This window comes from Sorex fumeus, unplaced genomic scaffold, assembly GCF_029834395.1.
Source record: "Sorex fumeus unplaced genomic scaffold, SorFum_2.1 ptg000098l, whole genome shotgun sequence".
Classification (NCBI taxonomy): domain Eukaryota; kingdom Metazoa; phylum Chordata; class Mammalia; order Eulipotyphla; family Soricidae; genus Sorex; species Sorex fumeus.
Window position 1 is genome coordinate 75,024,204 of NW_026606155.1, and position 16,609 is coordinate 75,040,812.

Here is a 16,609-nt window from a genome sequence, read left to right on the forward strand (position 1 = left end):
GCCATGAACACCTGGATCATACAGACCTCATACCTCACCAGCCCCAGGAGGCGGGCATCAAACTGCACCTGGGTTCCACTTGTTCTGACCTGTGGGGGAAATGATCCCTGCCACTTGATTTCTTGGAGCATCATGGAACCCAGACTGGAGAGAGAAACTGCTCTTTGAAGGAAAGAAAAGTCAGTCCTATATCTCACCCAGGCTTTCCAGGTCTGTCGTCTTTCCTCAGAGAAAAGAATTTCAGAAAGAGATGAATAATGAAGTAAAACAGTTTTTTAAATTAGAGATTATAAGGATTATGAAGAGAGAGAGGAGAGAGGGAAAGAGAGAGAAAGAGAGTATGTGGGATAAAATTTTTCTCTAGAGGGGAGAGCTGAAAGTAAGCATCTCAGGTGCAGATTTGCCACCTCTCCTCCCTACCCCCCACCCACCCGCAGGATGGGAAGTGCCCCCTCTTGCCTTTAAAGAATTAGTTTTATAGGTTTTCTCCCCAAGTAGTACTCCTACATGGGGCTTAGTACCTAGATAAGAGTCCTTTGCTATGGCGTTGCCAAGGACAAGAGCTTGAAACGTTTGGAAATCTTCATGTCCTTATCACATACAACCTTTGTCCCTGCTGGAGTAGGGTTAGCCTTCTCTGGGCCTGTGCAGGTGTTTATCGGGTCTGAGTTCCTGTGTCCACCAAGTGGGTCTGGCCATTATACTCTTTGATTGCTTTTAGGCCTGTGACAGGGTAACTTCTTTGCCAGCACCGCCCACCCCCACCTCTGCCCACCCTCATCAGTTTGGAGAAAGGGAGCAGGCTTGTTTGAAGTGACACTGGGCACTTGAGGAGGGTGTGGAGTCATTCAAGCCTGGCATTCCTGTGATGTGTTCTCACAGGATCCTGACCCTTGCCTAGGTGTGCTCTCTGCAGCCTTTGACTCACCACCCCCTTCCCCCCTCACCCCACAACCCCTTTGCCTTCCCTACCTCCTTTGGGCTGAAGTCTCAGGCTTCACCTCAGCCTCCTTTGATTGCCTTTGTCTCTGGTCCAAGAGGGATTCTCACTCTCTTCCTGGTTCTAATGCAGAGGATTCCACTGTGCAGCTGTGGCCGAAGCTGGCCCTGACTTTGCCCCAGAAGACCAAAGGCTTTCCCACTGGTACTATGGTGCTAGGACACACCGGGCCTGTGAGCTGCTGTAGCTTCAGCATTGATGGAAACAACCTGGCCACCGGGGGCAGGGATCGGGTGAGCCATGGAAGGGGACATCCCAACCATCTCCTCCCTCTGGGCCCCCAGTCTATCCTGGGCTCTGGGGTTCCTGGATGACTGAGCAGCCCATTTCCCATCACTTCCTCTGCCGCATGGCCAAACCCCCTGTGCTAGGTCTGCCTACCTCCCTCGTACTCCATTTTCCCTTGAAACTCTGTGCCTGAGCTGGCTCCGGGATCCCTCCCTCCCTTCTCTGGTCCTAACTGTTTCCTCTCCTGGGACCCATTCAGAGCCTTCTCTGCTGGGACGTGAGGAACCCCCAAATCCCTGTTCTCCTTTATGCCTTCAATTTCTGCCACCGTGACTGGGTCACTGGCTGTGCCTGGACCAAAGACAACTTACTGGTAAGTGAAGTGCTGGGGGTACAGAGCTGAGTGGGCTTCCTCCTGGGGAGGACAGTATCCCCACAGCTACTTCTAGCAGTCTGAGCTACCATCTAGTAAGCCCCTGTGTTCCAGGTCTTGTGCTGAAGCTCTTTGCTCGTGTGGCCTTTTTTCATCTTTACAACAGTCTGCAAAGTAGATACGAGTCTTATCACGATTTCACAGACAAGAACATTGAGCTCATATAGATTAAAGAGCATGTACACGATCGTAGAGAAGTGGGCAGTGTGTTTTCCAGAAGCCCAGGCTCTGGTGTGATAATTTGAAGACATGAGAACCACCATTACAACTGCCAACATATAAAATGCTGTCAACCAACATTCCCGCAGTTAAAATAAAAAGTGTACCAAAAAAAGAGGGGGTTAAAAAGGAAAGAACATGCATGCGTCACAGAAACATTAGACTGTATTCCTAAGTACTTTAGATGCCCTGGACCTGCAGGTAATTATTGTATTTCTTCCTGATTTTTTTGGTCCTAAGATGATTTCTTGTGTCTTTGGGTTAGATGTGGTGAAGTGAGTTTCTAAGACATGAGTGTTTCTCATTAGTCTGTTATGGTCTGTCCTACCCTGTGTCTAGGCATCCAGGTCTTCCCTTTGTCTGGTTTAGGCTCTGATATTAAGTTCATAACAAGGACAGTGGCAGCTATTTATTCAGTGCTCACAGCATCCCAGGCTTGGCGTTAAATCTTAGGTAGACCAGCCCCATGGGAACCATTTCAGATCCATGCACAGATCATATGTCACTACCCTTGTTAAATGAAGTTTAGGGAGATGGACTTGCCCCGAATCACAAAGTAATGACTAGCGGAGGCAAGATCTGAAACTGCTTTAAATCCAGCAAAAATTGCTGGGCAGAGGCTGATCTTACCATCCTCTGACCCTTGCTTCTGCAGGTCTCCTGCTCCAGTGATGGCTCTGTGGGCCTTTGGAGCCCCCAGTTGGGACAGCAGCTCGCCCACTTCCTGGGCCATCAGAGTGCTGTGAGCGCCGTGGCAACCGTGGTGAGAAGAACCAGGGAGCTGGCTGTGAAGGGTCTGCAAAGGCAGGGGCTCTTTGGGTGTTGGAAAGCTCTGGGTAGAGAACCCCAAAGGCAAAATAAGTATAAAGAATGAGCTTCTCGGGCTGGAGAGATAATACAGGGGTTAAGACACTTACCTTGCACATGGTCGACCCCCATTCAATCCCCAGGATCTCATAGGGTTCCTCTGAAAACTGCCAACAGTGATCCCTTAGCACGAGCCTTGAACAAAACTAGGCATGACTCCTTACCCACCCCCACTAAAAACATAATAAGAGTTTCTAGGTACTAGATTAGATGAGGATTAGAATATTGAGTCTGAGGTTGGTGTGAAAAACCATGAAGGAGCATCATTTTTATTTTGAGGGGAGGAGGGTCATCTCCTGCACTGTTCAGGACTCACTCCCAGCTCTGCAAACCTGTGCTCAAGGCAGGTTCAGGGGTGTGTTGGGGATTGAACCCAGGTCTACTGCATGCAAGGCAAACACCCTACCCTCTGGACTAGCTCTCCAGCACGAGAAGGAAACTTTTGCTTCTTCTAAGACCCTGCTGCCCTGCTCTACTCACGTGACCACTCTGATCCTGTGCTCTGGGGCAGGAGGAACATGTGGTATCAGTGGGCCGAGATGGAACTTTGAAAGTGTGGGACCTTCAGGGTGTGGAACTGACCAGCATCCCTGCACACTCAGGACCCATCAACCACTGCGTAGCTACCCTGCAGCCTCGATCAGGTGATGATCATGTCTGCACCTGCCCTTCCCATCGCCTCCCCACACCTCCAGTCCTCTCCCGTCTGACTCTGTTACCTTCTAGTGGGCCAACCTGGGGCAGAGCTGCTGGTGGTGACTGCAGGGCTGGACGGGGTCACTCGCTTGTGGCATCCACTCCTGGTGAGTTCCCTGAAGCACTGGGGTGGAGACTGGGAGTGGGTATGTGGGGAAAACTCCTGCTGGGGTAGGTATGCCCCTATACACACATACACACACATACACACATGCACGCGCACACGCACACGACACATGCATGTGCGCACACATCCTCACACTGTTCCATCCTCATCTTTCCTTCTAGGTGTTTCAGACACACATTCTCCTGGGACATAGTGGCCCCGTCAATGCAGCTGCTATTTCAGAGACTTCTGGCCAGCTGCTGACCACCTCAGAGGATGGGTCTGTCCGCCTCTGGCAGGTACCTAAGGAGAAAACAGGTGAGTGAGGCATGGAGAGAGGCAAGGCCTGAGAGATAGGTGTGCCAGCCTTCACTGTCATTGAGATCCCGTCTTGTCTACCAGTAGTGGTCCAGCTTCTGATGGATCATTTCCACCTCCTCCCCCACAGATCATCCAAGTATCCCCAGGAGTCCTGAAGCCATCACCGCTGTGGCCTGGGCGCCAGATGGCTTTCTGGCAGTATCTGGGAACCAAATTGGGGAACTTGTCTTATGGCATGATGCGAAGGCTGTGGCCACAGCACAGGTGAGTCGGGGCAGCTGCAGTCCTGGCATCGTTTGCTGGACTTTGAGGTTACCTTGATAGCTGGGAAAGGAGATGGGGTGAAGCCTGGTCCCTCGGAAATCCTGAAATGAATCTGTGGTGTACCCCAGGCTCCAGGTCGCATCAGTTCTCTGACCTGGCTCTCGGCACGCACCTTCATCGTTCTCACCGCTGATGAAAAGCTCAGCGAGTGGCAGGTACATCGGCAGAAGGGCTCATCTTCCAGGAACTTCAGGTGAAACAACGCAGCTGTGTTAATGTGATAGCAACCGAACCTCCTTCTTACACCCCAGATCACCCAGAACGTACTTGAATTATTCGCTTCCACTTCTGACATGGGCCAGTAGGATGCTCATTATTAAATAGGGAAAGTGTCCTTAGGAAATTATTTTCTACTCTGTGTCATGTCAGTTTTAATATTAACGACCAAGTGCCTGTTGTATGCTAAATCCTGTGTCAGGCAGTATGGACCAGATTGATTTTGATGTTTTTATTTTGTTTTAGTTTGATTTTGTCTTTTGGACCACACCTGGCAGAGCTTGGTGTCTACTCCTGGACCGGTGCTGAGGGGACCATACAGTGTGTGTGGGTTGAATGCAGGTCTCTTAATGTAAAGCATGAGCTCCAGCCTTTGATTTATCTTCCTGGCCCCAAATTTATGTTTTAATGAAGGAAATTCATAAATAAGTAACCAACAGCTTCCAGAGTTCTTAGTGTTATAATGAAAAAATATGTAACATTCTTATATATTGGCTGGAGCAGTAGCGCAGTGGGTAGGGCATTTGCCTTGCATTCAGCCGACCTGGGTTCCATTCCTCCGCCCCTCTTGGATAACTTGGCAAGTTACTGAGAGTATCCCACCCACACAGCAAAGCCTGGCAAGCTACCTGTGACGTATTTGATATGCCAAAAATAGTAACAACAAGTCTCACAATAGAGACGTAACTGGTGCCTGCTCAAGCAAATTGATGAGCAATGGGAGGACAGTGCAGTGCACTGCAATTCATATATATTATGTATAGCTATATCTATATATATCTATATCTATCTATATATATACACACACACACACACACACACATGCACACACAGCATCTGCTCTACTTTCTTTTTTTAAAAAAAATTCCTGGTGCTGTAGAATTTGAGAAATTTGTAGTTCACAAAGGAGTTTCTGTTTGCATTTGGGTTTAACAGATGAGTAGGAGTTTTTTGGACTGTTCTAGAAGGAAGCTATGTTTTAGGAAGAGGAAGTAGCATTAACCAAAGGCATGGAGACACGAGCATATGTGGTGTGTTCTGGGGATAGCTGAGTTCTTAGATTCTTAGTCAGAGTTTGTGTGAGTGGAGGTTGAAAAGATCAACAGGGGCCAGGCTGTAGAGGGCATGCAGAGCACTCAGCATTTTGAGTAAAATAATGGTTTGAATTTTAGAAAGAGAATGTTAGTGGCAGTGTGAAAGGTGGGTGGGAGGAGACAGTAAAGGTAGAAGGACCATCTATATAGTTTTTCCTGAGTCCAGGGAAGAAATTTAGTGGACTCTGTTTTGCAATGTGGGGTTAGGAAGGAGAAAGACTTAAGTGTGTGTTGCAGGTAGAATCCAGAGTGCTTGCTGATGTGTTGGAAGTCAGGAAGGAATGAAGCAGTAAGTGTGTTAGAGATTCCTAGTACAACATATGGCCCCCGAGCACCTCCAGGAATCACTCTTTTCTTTTGCTTTCGGGTCATACTGGGCTATCCTCAGGTCTTATCCCTGGCTCTGTGCTCAGGGATCACTCTTGGCAATGTGCAAGGAATTATATATGGTGCTGGGATCAAACCCAGGTCAACTGCATGGAAGGCAAGTGGCCTACCAGATGCACCATCGCTCTGGCCCCTGGGAGTCACTCTTGAGCACACAACCAGGAGAAACAACTGAGCACTGGTGCATGTGCCCCATTCCCCAATAAAAAATGTTGGGGGAGAGGGTCCAGAGCAGTAGTAAAGTGGGTAGGGTGTTTGCCTTGCACGTCACCCACCAGGGTTTGATTCTGTATGGTCTCCTGAGCACTGCTAGGTGTGATTCCTGTGTGCAGAGCCAGGAATAACCCTTAAGCATTGCCAGGTTTGGACATCCCCTCCCCCCCAAAAAAGAAGAATGCCATATTGAGTCTTATATTGATCAATTAAGGAGAGGGAAATGATAAGCATGGATTTTGAAAAAAGAAAGGAGGGCAAGTTTTGTAAAATGGATGGTATGTTTTGTTTTATACTTCGCCTCTGAGGAATTCTTTGGAAACTGGACTGGTAGGGGTGGCTTAAGATCTTTATGTCATAACTTTTCTTGAACTGCAGTCTTCACCTGAATCGAGTTCTGCTGGAGGACCATGGGTTCCTGTCAGAGGTGGGCTTGGCCCCTAATGGTCACTTCTTCTTCTATGCCGTTGCGAAGTCAGAATTAATGAGCATGAAACCAGGGGATGATCCTTCTGTTGTCTGGTAAGATCCAAAATGCTGTTCCTCTTGGGATGGAAAAAGAAGAAAAGTGGGTCACTGGTCACCGAGATTTGGCCTAATTTATGATAATTTTTATTGTTTGCTTTGGTTTGAGAGCCATATCCAGAAGTTCTTGGGGGCTAAAGAGGCCACTCAGCAGACCCTGTGGTGCTGGTGATTGAACCTGGGCCTCTTCTGTGCTTCACCCCTGTGAGCTTCTGCCCCAGCCCTCCTTTTTCTTTTCAACTAGGACCTCCTATACAGAACAACCTATGATATCCATCTATAAAGATCTTGGTGTGTTTGTCCTGCAGCCAGAGGGATATACATGTGTTTATCACTTGGTAAGTTCTGTTTGGATGTGTGTTCAAACAAATATTTATCCAGGACTAATATTTTTCAACCTTGGGGCCATGTTAGAGTATAAAAGGAAGGAAATGGCAGTTGGTTCCACATTACCTTTTCTTCCTTCTTCTGGAGTAATTATACTTAAGAGCATTGTATATGTAATGGGTTTCTCTATAAGATTTCATTGGTACAAAAAGAGTCATATTGTTTATTGAAACAAGGGAAACCACAAACCTAAGATCTCTCCTTCCTTCCTTCCTTCCTTCTTTCCTTCCTTCCTTCCTTCCTTCCTTCCTTCCTTCCTGCCTGCCTGCCTGCCTGCCTTCCTTCCTGCCTTCCTTCCTTCCTCCCTCCTTCCCTCCCTCCCTCCCTCCTTCCTCCCTTCCTCCTTTCCTCCCTTCCTCCCTTCCTCCCTTCCTCCCTTCTTCCCTTCCTTCTTCTCTCCCTTCCTTCTTCTCTCCCTTCTTTATTCTCTCCCTCCCTTCCTCCCTGTTTTTGGGCCACACTCAGCAGTGCACAGGGGTTACTCCCAACTCTGTGCTCAGGGGACCATACAGTGCTGGGGATCTCACCCACACCAGGCCTCCTTCATGAGAAACATGATGGGTTATCTCCCTGGCCCCAGCTGGGCAGAGTAAGCATTCTTTTTTTTTTCCTGAGGGGTGGTGATTTTAAGCCCACCTATAGTAGTGGTCAGGATACTACTCCTGGCTTTGTGCTCAGGGGCCTCTCCCAGTGGTGCTCATGTATTACCAGGAATCAAACCCAGGTCTCCAGCAAGCAAAAGCATATACTAAGAGCTTTCTTTTTTCTTTTCTTTCTTTAAAAACTTATTTTTGAGATTTTTATACATTTTACTGTCATAAAGTAGTTCACAATAGTTAATTACAGATAATATTAAAACACCCACCCCATTAGTGAGCACCTTCTCACCACAGTAAGAGGGAAGTATGTGAAGTTTGTTGTATTTCATTCCAGAGCAATTTGAGCCCGTATGTAGGAGAATACAAGCAAGTATGTTAAAACAAAACAAATGTGTGCTACTTTAGGTACATCAGTGGGCTAGAGTGTAAGAGGTCATTTGAAGCTGTGCGCTCAAGGAAATACTGCATCGCTCTCTTCCAGAAGCTTTATTTTATCTTTTGCTTTTTTTTGGGGGGGTCACACCCGGCAATGCACAGGGGTCACTCCTGGCTCTGCACTCAGGAATTATCCCTGGTGGTGCTCAGGGGATCATATGGAATGCTGGGAATCAAACCTGAATCGGCTGCGTGCAAGGCAAATGCCCTACCCACTGTGCTATCACTCCAGTCCCCAGAAGCTTTATTTTCTAGTCTCTGGATCTTGGCTGTTGATGAGATTACATGGCGCCGGGGGCAGTTTGTGGGTGTTACTGCCAAGCTACTGGAAAACTGGGGAGCTGGGTAGAGGGGGCCCAGTCCTGATCTGAGCAGGTTTGGAGAACTCAGCCATGGGTCCCGCATACCTGGGTTCCTCTGCAGGTTCCTTCATGGGTGAGGATCGTCCAAGCGTGTGGAGAGTGGCCTTGAGCATGGTTGTGGCTGGGTTCTGGAGGTTTTCGGCTGCTGGGGTTCTGCTTGGGACTGGGAGGGAAACTCAACCTGTCCCCCTCCTAAGTGCCCTGGTGAAGACAGCCTGGCTCAGGGTCAGGAGATTCTGTTTTTTTTTTTTTCAAATGTAGGAGTACTGCTATTTATTCAGCTATTGATTAAGATGACTGAACTGGGCATGAGCTCCATGTTACTTTTTTTATTTTATTGAATCACTGTGAGATACAGTTACAAAGCTTTCACGTTCGAGATTCAGCTGTACAAAGATGGAACACCCATCCTTCCACCAGTGCACACCTTCCACCACCAGTGTCCCCATTATATCCTCCCCACCCCCCTATTCCAGTCTTCACCCTGCCTCCATGGCAGGTAATTTCCCCAATACTCTCTCTCCTTTTGGGTATTATGTTTTGCTCAAATTTTCCCACCACCCTTCAAGTCGGCCTGCCAGGGGCAGATGCTAGATCATTTATTGTCTATTGCTTATTTTTAATATCATGGGTGCTGCAGCCACATGCTTCTGGAATCCTAGATTGTAAATGGTTGGGTTCCAGAGACATTTCTATAGGGCACTAATCCATTTTGGGATTCAATTGCGTGTCTCTGGACCAGGACTCTTGGTGCACTAACATGGCTACCGGAGGCACATTTGTGGGTGTAACAGCCAGGCTGAGCAGGTGGGGAGCTGGGAAAGGACTTGCACTTGCACTTCTGTCACCATGTGGCATGGAGATTTAGTTCTGGACCCTGCATACCTGGGTCTTGCTTGTGGAAGCTCTTGGTCACTGGGATTCCATCTGGAGTAGGCTGCACCCGCTCCATCTGGGGTGCCTCGGTGAAATTGGCTTGGTATGGGGCCCGGAGAGGTCGCCGGCTCTGTGGTGTCTTCTGGGACTTGCTGCTGTGTCTCTGGCTTTTGATCTCTTTCGAAATTTATTTATGGGTCTCTGAAGTAAGGCCAGTAATAGATTTTACAGGGTGGTGCTGGAGTTGGTTCATGTGGGGGTGAATGTCAGTGCTTCCATGTATATTGGGAAGTGGGGGGAGGTAGCCCACCCCAACTCCATGAAAGTCTGGAGATTTCAGTCACAAAATCCTCCATGCCTGAATTTTCAGCAGATTATATCTTGGTGAGGTCTGTCCTGAGCTGGTGGAGTCAGACCGGGGTATGGCGATGATTTTGGATTGTGGAAGCAAGCGGCTGCTGGGGGCTCTGCTTGGGCAGGCACAGGCCAATCTGCCCCCCTCCGATTTACCCCAGTTTGTTTATCCATGTGCAGGTCCAAGATTAACTGTGGTTTTTGATCTCTTTCAACATTTATCTATGGGTCTCTGAAATAAGGCCAATAAAGCTTGTATAGCTGAGCCGGAGGTGGTTTGTGGGCATGGCTCCCACATACCTAACTTTTGGCTGTTTAGTTTCTTGGTAAACTTGGTCCCAAGTTGTTGGGATCCAGCCAAAGGCACGGCAGCAATTTTGGGGTGTCAGGGAGCTAGAGCGATAGCACAGCAGGTAGGGCATTTGCCTTGCATGCGGCTGACCCGGGTTCCATTCCTCCGCCCCTCTCAGAGAGCCCAGCAAGCTACCAAGAGTATCTCGTCCTCACGGCAAAGCCTGGCAAACTCCCCGTGATGTATTCGATATGCCAAAAACAGTAACAAGTCTCACAATGGAGACGTTACTGGTGCCTGCTCGAGCAAATCGATGAACAATGGGAGGACGGTGTTACAGTGCTACAGGGAACCTGAAGGCACCATCAGGCTGCTGATGCACTCACCCCACAGGTACAAGTTGACCTGTTAGCGGCACCTTACCCCCACTAAGAGCTTTCTTAATTGAAATTAGGGGAGTTGTTTTGTACCACACTCAGCAAATACGGCGGGGCTACCCTCTGCTCTGTGTTCGGGGTCATTTCTGGTGTTTCTCTGAGGACCATTGAGATACTTACGGGATTGAACCAAAGTCAGTCACAAGCAAGTCAAGCACTTTAATCATCTCTAGGTCCTTAATTGTATTTTCTATTTGTTTTGTTTTATTTGTTTGTTTGTTTGTTTGTTTGGGGGCCATGCCTGGTGGTGCTCAGGGCTTACTTTACTCAGGGATCACTCCAGGTAGGGATGGGGGACCACATATGGTCCTGGGGATTCAATCCAGGTTGACTGTGTGCAAGAAAGACAGTGAATACAGCAAGTGTTGTACTATCTCTCCGGCCACCTTAATCGCATTTTAGTTTCTCTTATCTTGCCAACATATCAGCAGTATCTGGAATAATTCAGGTATATCTCATGGACATAATATTGGGAGAAAGAAGTTGGATACAAAATTACTCTAGGATTTCATTTAAATGAAGTGAATCAAGAACAAGCAAAACTAGTTTACATTTTATAGGGAGAATAGTGTTAGTTCTCAGCGCTGCTGCGCTCTGCTGTTAACAAGGAATATGCATAAGGGCAACATGTTTGGGGACAGGAATGTTTCATGTTTTGATCTGGGCTATGATTTTATGGGTGTATCCATGTATAAACATTCATTGGGAAGTACATTTAATATTTATGCAGATTGTTGTATCTTTGACAGAGGTAAACAAAAACAAAGAGTTTTTTTTATTCTTTTTTTAATTTTTATTAGTGAAATACCATAAGAAACAGTTATAGACTTACAAATTCTTGTGCTTGAGTTTCAGTTATACAAGGATCAAATACCCATCCCTCCACCAGTGCCCATTTTCCATCACTACAAATCCCAGTATCCCTCCCACCCCCATCCCCCCCATCCCACCCTGCCTCTGTGGCAGGGCATTCCCTTTTGTTCTCTCTCTCCTTTTGGGTGTTGTGGTCTGCAAAAGAGGCATTAAGTGGCAATCATGTTCGGCCTATAGTTTTCTTTCAACATGCATCTCCCATCCTGGGAGGATCCTCCAAACACTCTTTATTTGGTGTTCCCTTCTCTATCTGAACTGCCTTTTCCCCTCACATGCCGGGCTGACCTCTAAGCCATGGAGTAATCCTCCTGGTACTTATCTCAGCTATTCTTGGGTATTAATCTCCTTTTTTGTTACTTTATGTCCCCCAGATGAATGCAATCTTTTTATGTCTGTCTCTCTTTCTGACTCATTTCACTTAGCATGATACTTTCTATGTACCACTTGTATGTAAATTTCATGACTTCATCTTTTCTAACAGCTACATAGTACTCCATTGTGTAGATGTACCATTGTTTCTTTAATCAGTCATCTGTTCTTGGGCACTCAGGTTTTTTCCAGATTCTGGCTATTGTAAAGAGTGCTGCAATGAACAAACAAGTGCAGATGTCACTTCGACTGTACTTTTTTGCCTCTCTGGGATATATTCCCAGGAGTGGTATTGCTGGGTCAAATGGGAGCTCAATTTCTAGTTTTTTGAGAATCGTCCATAATGTTTTCCAAAAGGGCTGAACCAGTCGGCATTCCCACCAGCGCTGAAGGAGGGTCCCTTTCTCGCCACATCCGTGCCAGCACTGGTTGCTTTTGTTCTTTTGGATGTGGGCCAGTCTCTGAGGTGTGAGATGGTATCGCATTGTGGTTTTGATCTGCATCTCCCTGATGATTAATAAGGCAAAGGCCCTCCCGTTGATCGTCGATTTGCTCGAGCGGGCCCAGTAACGTCTCCATTGGAGACTTTGTTGTTACTGTGTCTGGCATATCGAATACTCTCGGTAGCTTGCCAGGCTCTCCGAGAGGGGTGGAGGAATCGAACTCGGGTCGGCCATGTTGGCCACGTGTAAGGCGAACGCCCTACCGCTGTGCTATCGATTAATAATGTAGAGTATTTTCTCATTATGCCTTTTTGCCATTTGGATTTCTTCTTTAAACAAAGAGTTTAAGGCTGGAGAAAGAGTAAAGCAGTAGGGCCCTTGCCGTGCATGCGGTCGACCTGGATTCAATCTCCAGCACTACATATGGTCCCCTGAGCTCCATCAGGAGTGTTTCCTGAGCACCAAGCCAGGAGTTAGCCCTGAGCTCTGCTGGGTGTGACCCAACATTTACATTTTTTAATTTTTAATTTTTTTTGTAGGGCAGAGAGAGCCCCTACACACATCCCAGCATTAGACATGAAAGCATGAAAGTACACATCTCAAGAGGGAAGATGCAGGCGCCACATATGCTCAGCCACGTGGCCACAAGCAGCACATGAGCTCAGGCAGCAAATGCGCTAAACAAAAAACTTTGATCAGCGCAGAGCTGAAGAAAGTTGTTTTGTCTGGACAGTTAAATAATCTGAACCAGTTAGCTGAAGTCATCTAATTGATTCACAGAGAAAAGATGAATCAGGAAGCTATGTGTGTACAGACTTTACTCTGGACTTAGAGAATCCTAATGAGAACCAAATATCGATAACTCAGGCCACAGTGGAGTGTGGTGAGTGATGATGGGAAGCCCCCAGGGATGAGGTGATGGTTATGGAGAGTATGGTGGGGCCTTGAAAACATGAACCGTGCCTCTAATACGGCCCTTGAAATGGTAGAGTCATCGTTTTTGTGTGCCAGTGCCGATGGGATGCTGTGGAAACTAGGCAGGCGTGCCGGCAAAGATGAATGGATGACAGGCAACATCTGGCAGAAGAAAGAGAACACGCAGGACACCCAAAATTCAGAGACCGAGAGTGTGCAGTCAGACAAGTTCAGCTGGACAGACACCATACAACTCACGACACAGCAGCGTCGAAAGGTGAGTCTGAGGGGAGGCTCAGACCCAGGGAAGAGAGGAGATTCTTGGTCAGGTTAACCACGCAGAGCTGAGGAGGGTTCGCTGTGATTCATCACACTGCTTCCTCCTCTCAGATTCACTCAGGCCCTGTCACTGCTCTGTGTGTACTGCCTGAATGGCTGGTGACAGCTTCAAAAGACAGAGATGTAAAGCTGTGGGAAAGATCCAGTATGCAGCTGGTAAGTGTGTGCTTGCAAGAAGGGCCAAAGGGTTGTTTCAGTAAAGCACAGTAGGAGAAAAAAGGGGCAGAAGGTTAGAATTCTAGTCTCTCTCCTTCTCTCTCTCTGTCTCTGCCTCTCTCTATCTCTCTGTCTTTCTCTGTCTCTGTCTCTCTCTCCCCCTTTTGGAGAGATATACCCAGCAGTGCTCAGGGGCTGACTACACTTCGGGATCATTCCTGGCAGGCATGGGATCCAGGGATCGAACCTGGGTTGGCAAAGCAAGAACTCTACCCACTGTATTATTGCTCTACCCCTCCCACCTCCCAATTCTGTTTTCTTTTTTCTTGCAACAATATACAGCTAACTAAAGGCCTAGATGAGTGAGGGAGAAACACAGATAACGGAGGCTTGGGGTTCTCATTGTCTCGTTTTTGTTGCCATGATAGCTGGGCCTGTTCCGATGTGAAGGGGCAGTGAACTGCGTGGATCCTCACATGAACCCTGACTCTGGCCTGCAGCTCGCAGTGGGAGATGCACAGGGCAACGTGTACTTTCTCTCCTGGGAATGAGGATGCGTGACTTAGAAATAACCACCTGGACCAGAACTACAAAGCCTGAAGACACTAAAGGGCTACTTTCTTAATAAAGTTCAAATAAAAACTAAATGATCAGCAAGTCTCAAGTGTAGTCGTGCCTGTGTTCTCATGTGGATTTGGGCCAAGTGGAAAGTTTATGGATATTGTAGTGTTTCCTCCTTGACTGGACAGTAATCCTTCCTAGAACTGAAAAGAGGGGAGCCAGCTCTTTTGGTAGACAGACATCTTTGAAAGTAGGCTTTAGAATGATCCTATTGTTTGCTGGCTCCAGAACTTCTAGCTAGCCTTTCTGCTGGAAGGAGGCACCAGGGATCGGGAAACAGCTCCCTGGGTTGCAGCTCAGGCTCTGCCTTCGGGAACCCCTATTGAGTTTAGTCCCTGGCACTGCTTGGATCTCCCCAGCATCAAGTGGCCCCTGCAGGGTGTGGACACCAAGGTAAACAAAAGCAGGAGTGAGAATGATGTTGGTCAGCACTCAGCGTAACTGGAGAGCTCTCTGGGTGGAGGACATATAAGGGCATTTACAGCAGCCCCAAGCATATAAGGAAAACTGGGGTTAGAACGAGGACACTGGGTTCCTCTCCCAGAAACAGCCCCATCTGCTTAGAGCTGCTGCCCGCCTGGGCAAGTGAGAAGGTGGCACCCGAGGTGAGGTGAGGCCTCTGACTGGCATAGCAGCCCGTGGCAGAGCAGCGGCCACCTCTGCATCTGTCAGTGTGACAGCTGGCATCGCAGTTGGCAGAGACCAAACCGAAGTGAAGAAAGAGTAAAAATGAGTGGAAAGGTGCGACTGTCAAAGGCATGGATTTACTGGAAATGTGATCCTCTTCAGTTCTAGGACGTTTAAACTTTTCTGATAATTAATTCTCTCAAAGAGAGAGGGAATTTCCTGAAGTTCTTTCTTTCTTTTTTTTTTTTTTGAGGGAAGCCACACCCAGGTTTAGGCATGGGGACCAGGGGTTGGAACCACACATGCTGAGTCATTTCTAAGGACTATTCTGTGTCCAAGATTTCAAGAATCTCCGGCTGGAGAGACAGCACAGGCTAAGGTACTTGCCTGGCATACGGGTAACCCTGTTTCAATCTCTAACACCTCCCAGTACCAAAAGACAACCTGGAGTGGCCAGCTCCCTCTCCCCCATCGAAAAAATTCAAGAGTGTATATCTAATAAATAAATCAGTCCTGGGGGGGTAGGGCTTTTTCAAATGAACACCACTACAATCTAGTCTAGAAATAAATTTTTTTTAATTTAGGAAGTTTAGGGTACTACCCTTTGTTTTCACTTTGTCCAGATATAATATTTTTGGGTGACACCTGGTGGTACTCAGTGGTACTCCCAGCTCATTGTTCAGTGCTGGGGAGTCCTGGCAGTGCTGAGGAGACTCTGAGCTATCCAGCAAGTGAGCGATCTCTCTGGCCCTCAACCTGAGAATAAAGGCATAAGGAACGTCATCAGTGACTGGAGATGTGGCTCAGCGGTGGAGAACTTGCCTTATATTTGGGAGGCTCAGGATTTCATTCCTGGTCCAGTCTAAAAATAAAATTAAAAAAAAAAAAGGTACGTCATCAGCTGATACATCTTAATCATAGGTCATGCTTCTAACTTTTCTCATGTGCCTTATGCAAGGGTTCTAAATATACCTTCCAGACTACCTCCTCTCCCATGTACTTTGTGACTAGAAGTCCAAGTTAAGGTACTTTGAAAAATGTTCTCTTGAGGGGAGCCACTCCCAGAGGTGCTAGAGATTGAACCTGGGCTCCTGTCTGCAAAGGATGTGCACTGCAGCTCTTTCAGCTGTGTTTGGGCCCCTGAAATTTATTATTTTTAATCCTCCCCCAAAATCCTAGAGAGGCATCATCCTAAAAGTCATTGATCTCAAACTTTGACCTTTCATCCGAAGATACTGGGGTCAAGGACAGAAGAAAACCCAGCACGTCCTGTTTGCTGTGCCATATAGATTCTGTAGACACTCCAGCTAAGATGGGGGAACGGGGGTTATGAAAGTGAAGACAAACTCATTCACTAGAGCAGTTACAAAGCTTTTGGGTCTAAGTCTCAGTCATACAATGAAACATCCGTCCCTTCACCAGTGCCCATTCTCCATCACCAAAAATCCCAGTATACCCCCATTCCACACCCTCCCCCTGCCTGTGGGGCAGATGATTTCCACATTACTCTCTCTACTTTGATTACATTCAATATTTCGACATCAGACCCACTATTATTTGAGATTTTACCCCAACACTCAGATCTGCTGAAAAGGCAACAATAGACAATTTGTGTTCTATTGCTGGTTATGAATAACATATGATGTCGCATGGCTGCAGTAGGGCCATGTGGTTTTGAAATTCTGAAATTTTAACATTTAAATTTGGAGGGATTTCTGCCAAAAGCCACTGGGTTTCGAGATCTGCTCCTGAGTCTCTGGAATCATGGTCCAGGCCACTTTCATCAGCACCATAGGAAATGTTGCATCCACAGTAGGAAATGTTCATCTCCTTTCACTTTCTCCAGTCACTGGTAATTGCTATTTACTTTCTCTATGGATTTACCAGTTCAAGAC

At 47.3% G+C, this 16,609-nt stretch overlaps 1 protein-coding gene across 1 annotated transcript in view; it reads left to right on the forward strand.

The window, feature by feature from the left end:
- Window positions 1-14,115, forward strand: part of TEP1 (telomerase associated protein 1) — a 48,229-nt gene extending 34,114 nt beyond the window's left edge. Inside the window, exons 41-54 of the mRNA XM_056133940.1 lie at window positions 1,073-1,233; window positions 1,488-1,601; window positions 2,536-2,643; window positions 3,259-3,391; window positions 3,474-3,550; window positions 3,732-3,867; window positions 3,998-4,134; window positions 4,263-4,387; window positions 6,483-6,626; window positions 6,874-6,967; window positions 12,837-12,939; window positions 13,046-13,248; window positions 13,362-13,466; window positions 13,895-14,115. Of these exons, the coding sequence (XP_055989915.1) occupies window positions 1,073-1,233; window positions 1,488-1,601; window positions 2,536-2,643; window positions 3,259-3,391; window positions 3,474-3,550; window positions 3,732-3,867; window positions 3,998-4,134; window positions 4,263-4,387; window positions 6,483-6,626; window positions 6,874-6,967; window positions 12,837-12,939; window positions 13,046-13,248; window positions 13,362-13,466; window positions 13,895-14,017 (1,763 nt within the window). The 3' untranslated portion in view covers window positions 14,018-14,115. The remainder of the gene's footprint in view (window positions 1-1,072; window positions 1,234-1,487; window positions 1,602-2,535; window positions 2,644-3,258; window positions 3,392-3,473; window positions 3,551-3,731; window positions 3,868-3,997; window positions 4,135-4,262; window positions 4,388-6,482; window positions 6,627-6,873; window positions 6,968-12,836; window positions 12,940-13,045; window positions 13,249-13,361; window positions 13,467-13,894) is intronic.
- The last annotated feature ends 2,494 nt before the right edge of the window (window positions 14,116-16,609 follow it).